We start from the raw sequence: 4,572 nt of genomic DNA, 5'->3' as shown, positions 1-4,572 counted from the left end.
TTTTCCTTGTGAAACGCTGACATTTTTATATATATATACGTTCAGTCCCTCTTCTGTATACTATCCCCTTAAGAATGAGGATGGAACGCAAATCGGCACTGTTCTGGAACGCACAGCCGCTGTAAGCCTATTATGATGACAACTTCCGCAATTAGCGGCATGTATATCTATTGTGCTTTTAATTTGATGGGGGTATATATATATGCCCCACCATGGACATTTTATTTCACCCTTCTGATGAAGGAACTATTTCCGAAACGCGTTAAGCGTGATTCCACTGCTATTCTGACGTGTGGTTCCCTGGAGAGAGTGTGCGGCAACGGTGAATCCTGGACTGAGCCCCCTTGTTTCCGGACCAAGGGACTCAGACTGAAGGACGACCCCTTACATCTGCATGCCTGCTGCTTGCCTGGGACCATACGGTTTATGCCTTTTAAACAAGTCACTACTTTGTAAGTGCATTGTTCAAATTAAAACCTTTTATATCTAATTGATCTGCACCATGTTGCTTTTTATTATGTCTCCCCTGTATGTTGATTAGGGGAGAATCGGATGGATTAATCTGGATCATCAGCACCATTCATTGTATACAATCCCTGTGTGACCTTTGACAAGTTGTAGCTGGTTTTGTATATTTTATTTATACAAGGTTATTCTCCTTGGAGCATAGTTACCTCTGAGCGCTATTGTCTCACATTCACTTCTTTCCACTTGTATCACGTTTTGAGCAGTCTAAGGTGTTTCTACTCTGTGGATCTGTCTATAGCTACACCCATCAGTCATATCTTTTGTACTTCCTATATGTGAGGGTCACCAAAGAATTCCTTCTGCTTCCAGAGTTGCCCACTTGGATTTTCCAGGTAACATCACCCGATAGCAGAGTCCAGAGTCCATATCGGAGGGTATCGGTGGCACGAGACGTTGTTTGCTGACCGACTTACCTGCCTGTTGCATCCGGCGTCCCTCCCCGCAGGGAAGCTGTGTGAACGAGGGCTCACTATAGAGACCATAGGATGTGGGAGAAATGTTCTGCTGCCGGACATGTCACACGCCTTGACGGTTACCTTGGTAGATAACCTGCAGGAACAAACACATTTAAAAGGCATTTCTGAGTCCGAGAGACCAAAGCAGAGATCTCTGTGTTACTGAGGATGGGAGACGCTGCAGACGAGGTGAGTGATGATATGGACCCATTGCACTCTGGTACCGGGATCGGTTACATTGTTTGGCGCTGCGGACCCCTCATGGCGCCATATAGATAAAGAATATTAGTCAGTGAATGGTCAGACAGGGGACTGTAAAAACTGGACCTGGACAAGACCCCGGACCGCCGGACCGGACACAAGCTCTGGACTGCAGATTTTGATGTCCGGGGTCTTGTCTGGGTCCAGTTTTTACAGTGGGGGGTGTCCCGTCTGGGGGAATGCCTGTGATAGGGACATGAGGAAGGGGAGATTACAGCCTCCCTGTGTGGTTCGGACCGTTCCGGTTTTTGCTACATGGAGGAAGGCTTTATTCTCCCACCTCCCCTCCTCCTACTCTCCCCGGTGACAGCTGTCACGTGAAGCCCCCAGGACGGGACACTCCAGACACTACAAGCTCCGGACAGGTTTCTGGGGTCTTGTCTGGGTCCGGTTTCTACCCACACCTGTCAGACCGTGGCTGCCAGCTCTGAGCGTGTTACTGTAAATGTTCTGCGCACACAGGTATAAGCAGAGCTCTATGTGGATTATGGGTCCGCGGATGGGTTCCCAGAACCAGAGTGTGGCCTCAGGGTCTCCGCGTCACTGTATTAAGGTTGCTATGGGCTACAACACTTCATTTTTAGAAGCTTCAGTAAATTTATCCCATTGTGTCCATGCAAAAGGAGCAAATACATTTATGTTTTCTGTGCAGCTAAATACTGGCTGCTTTTGCATATAGCCCACAAATGTTATACCGCTTTATTTGCACACTGCAATTTATGAAGACACCTCATCCAAATCTCTCTGCACGTGTTACATCTGCCTCCCTGCAGTCAGGTTGGCACGGTCAGTGATGTTTTGACACCTCATAGCGCTCCATCGGCAAGCGACACATCCTCTGCATTAAGGCCCCCTAAGCTGCTATTGGGCCCCATCCTGTATCTGAACCTTGTTCTTCGTGTTGCTCTTTGCAGGGGGTGGAGGCTGATTTCTGCGAGAAAGCGAGGACCTTCCTTGGCACCATTCAGATGATTGTTGTCCCCACCACCTTCCTATTTATCCTTCTGGTGGGACTGTCCTTGAACCTCTCCGTAATGTGGATCCTCGTGGCTCGGGTGAAGCGATGGAACCGTAGCACCACCTTCCTCTTCAACTTGGTTCTGGCAGATGTTGCCTGGATCCTGTGCCTCCCATGCCTCATTTACTACCACTTGAACCAACTTCACTGGGTCTTCGGGGATGCCCTCTGCAAGGTGACGCGGACCTGTTACCATACGTTCTACTACTGTAGCATCTACTTTGTCACCTGCCTGAGCATCGATCGTTACTTGGCGATTGTTCACCCCCTGAAGTCTCTGAGGCTGCTGAGGAGGCGCCAGTCTCTGGCCGTCTGCTTGGTCATCTGGGCAGGGACCTTCCTCAGTAGCTTGCCCGTAACTTTCCTGGCCAGAACGCAAATGTGCCAGGACAATAAAACCATCTGCTCCCTCTACGTCTTCTCCCAGGATACCCACGTCACCCTGCCCTTCTCTGTGTTCTCCACCATCGTTGGATGCCTGTTCCCCTTCGCCTCCCTGTGTTACTGCTACTGCAGCAGTGTGAGCCAGCTGAGACAGGCGGAGATGCGTAGGCTGAGGAAGAGAGACCTTCTCACCAGGCTCATGTGCTCCACCTTGGTGATCTTCGCACTCCTCTACCTGCCCTACCACGCCACCAGGAACCTTTGTATATTCTTGAGGGCATTTGGGCCCCATGGGGCCACCTTGACTGAGACAGCCGATGCTTTGTACTTCATAGAGATGGCTGTGTGCAGTCTCAACACTTGCATCAACCCCCTGTTCTGTTTCCTAGCTGGGGGCGATTTTCGTGAACAGGTTTGCAGGATAACCCAGTCTCTTGCTCCTTTGAAGCGGTGGCGGGCTAGCAGAGGACGGGTGAATGTCAGCCCTAGCGCTGTAGGACTAGAAGGTTTAAAGCCCAGAAACCTGTAATAATACAATGAATGAATCTACTTGGAAATTACTCTGACACCTCCCTGCGCGTTTCAGCATTGCATTTATATCATCAGGGAAAATGTGTCCATTGTCCTGGGGAAGATGTAAAGTTCTGCTGTCTGGATGTAATTATATAAAGTGCGGTGAAGACGACGCAGCCGTCTTCCCGGGAAACGTTTTTGCGGGATGCTACAAAGGCCCGAGCGAAGAGCACAGGAGGGAGGTAGACTTAAAACAAAATGCTTATAGCAAAAGCTGGAGCAGGGGGTCAGGGGCAAGAAAATAAAGTTGCCTGTAGGCTGACACAATGGGGTAACTTTATGAAACCCGGGACTGCTATGGAAGATGGGATGTTGCCCCTAGCAACCGATCAAATTCTACTTCTTTTTTATTTAGCACCTTCTACCTAGAAGATAATAGATAGAATTGGGTTGCTATAGTCTCCGTCCAATCTTCAGTAGATTTCCTGTGTTCGTAAAAAGACCCAATGAAGTGGGGAAGTGTAGCTAGGCTGCGTGCGGAATTACGTGTCGGTAAATGTCATTAGCAGGTTTGCTGTAAAGGACAGTACAAGGTTCCATTAAATAACAGGCGGACTGAATATCCACTAAAACAGCCACAGAACGCCGGTTTGGGGGCAGGAGAATATCAGAGCCCCCCAAGATACATCTTGTGAGGATAAGGACTTATATAGGTACTTGTTTCCTAGCACGGCCACAACGATCATGATCGTGGGCATCGTGAGTAAAAATCGGGGGCGATGGTACCGACGCGATGCCCGCGATTTCCCATAGGGAACAATGTTAAATGCCTCAATTTACCCGCGATGCCCCCGATTTCCCATAGGAAACAATGTTAAATGGCTCAATTTACCCAAATCATCATAGGGAACAATGGTAAATGGGCCAGAAACCCCCCAAAACACCCCTGAACAGTGAAATGTCCCCCCAAAAGTAGTTTACGCCACCCCACGATCAACGCGAACCCGAAGCGTGACGAGCGGCGGCGGTACGCGTCCTCCGACCTTTTCATACCCCCACTATCCACGTCGGCGTGGAGTTGAGAATAGAATAGTGTGGCGAGCGCAGCGAGCCACCGAGCCCGAAGCGTGGCGAGAGGCGGCGGTACGCGTCCTCCGACCTTTTCATACCCCCACTATCCACGTCGGCGTGGAGAATAGAATAGTGTGGCGAGCGCAGCGAGCCACCGAGCCTGAAGTGTGGCGAGCGCAGCGAGCCCCGCGGATACCTGTGAAGCCCGCAAAGGGACGCGTTTACCTGTGAAGGTATCCGCGTGCGCTCGCCACGCTTTGGGCTCGGTGGCTCGCTGCACTCGCCACACTATTCTATTCCTAACTCCACACCGACGTGGATAGTGGGGGTATGAAAAGGTCG

At 50.3% G+C, this 4,572-nt stretch overlaps 1 protein-coding gene across 1 annotated transcript; it reads left to right on the top strand.

The window, feature by feature from the left end:
• Positions 1-3,997, top strand: LOC146045268 (P2Y purinoceptor 1-like). The gene is made up of 2 exons (XM_083164012.1): positions 1-1,172; positions 2,159-3,997. Exons 1-2 carry the CDS (start codon positions 1,152-1,154, stop codon positions 3,173-3,175), a joined length of 1,038 nt encoding a protein of 345 aa, XP_083020138.1. The 5' UTR covers positions 1-1,151; the 3' UTR covers positions 3,176-3,997.
• The last annotated feature ends 575 nt before the right edge of the window (positions 3,998-4,572 follow it).

The sequence above is a fragment of the Crinia signifera genome, chromosome 11 (genome assembly GCF_055691185.1).
Source record: "Crinia signifera chromosome 11, ASM5569118v1, whole genome shotgun sequence".
Lineage (NCBI taxonomy): Eukaryota > Metazoa > Chordata > Amphibia > Anura > Myobatrachidae > Crinia > Crinia signifera.
The sequence above is the reverse complement of the archived record's forward strand: the minus strand, read 5'-3'. Positions and strand labels throughout refer to the sequence as shown.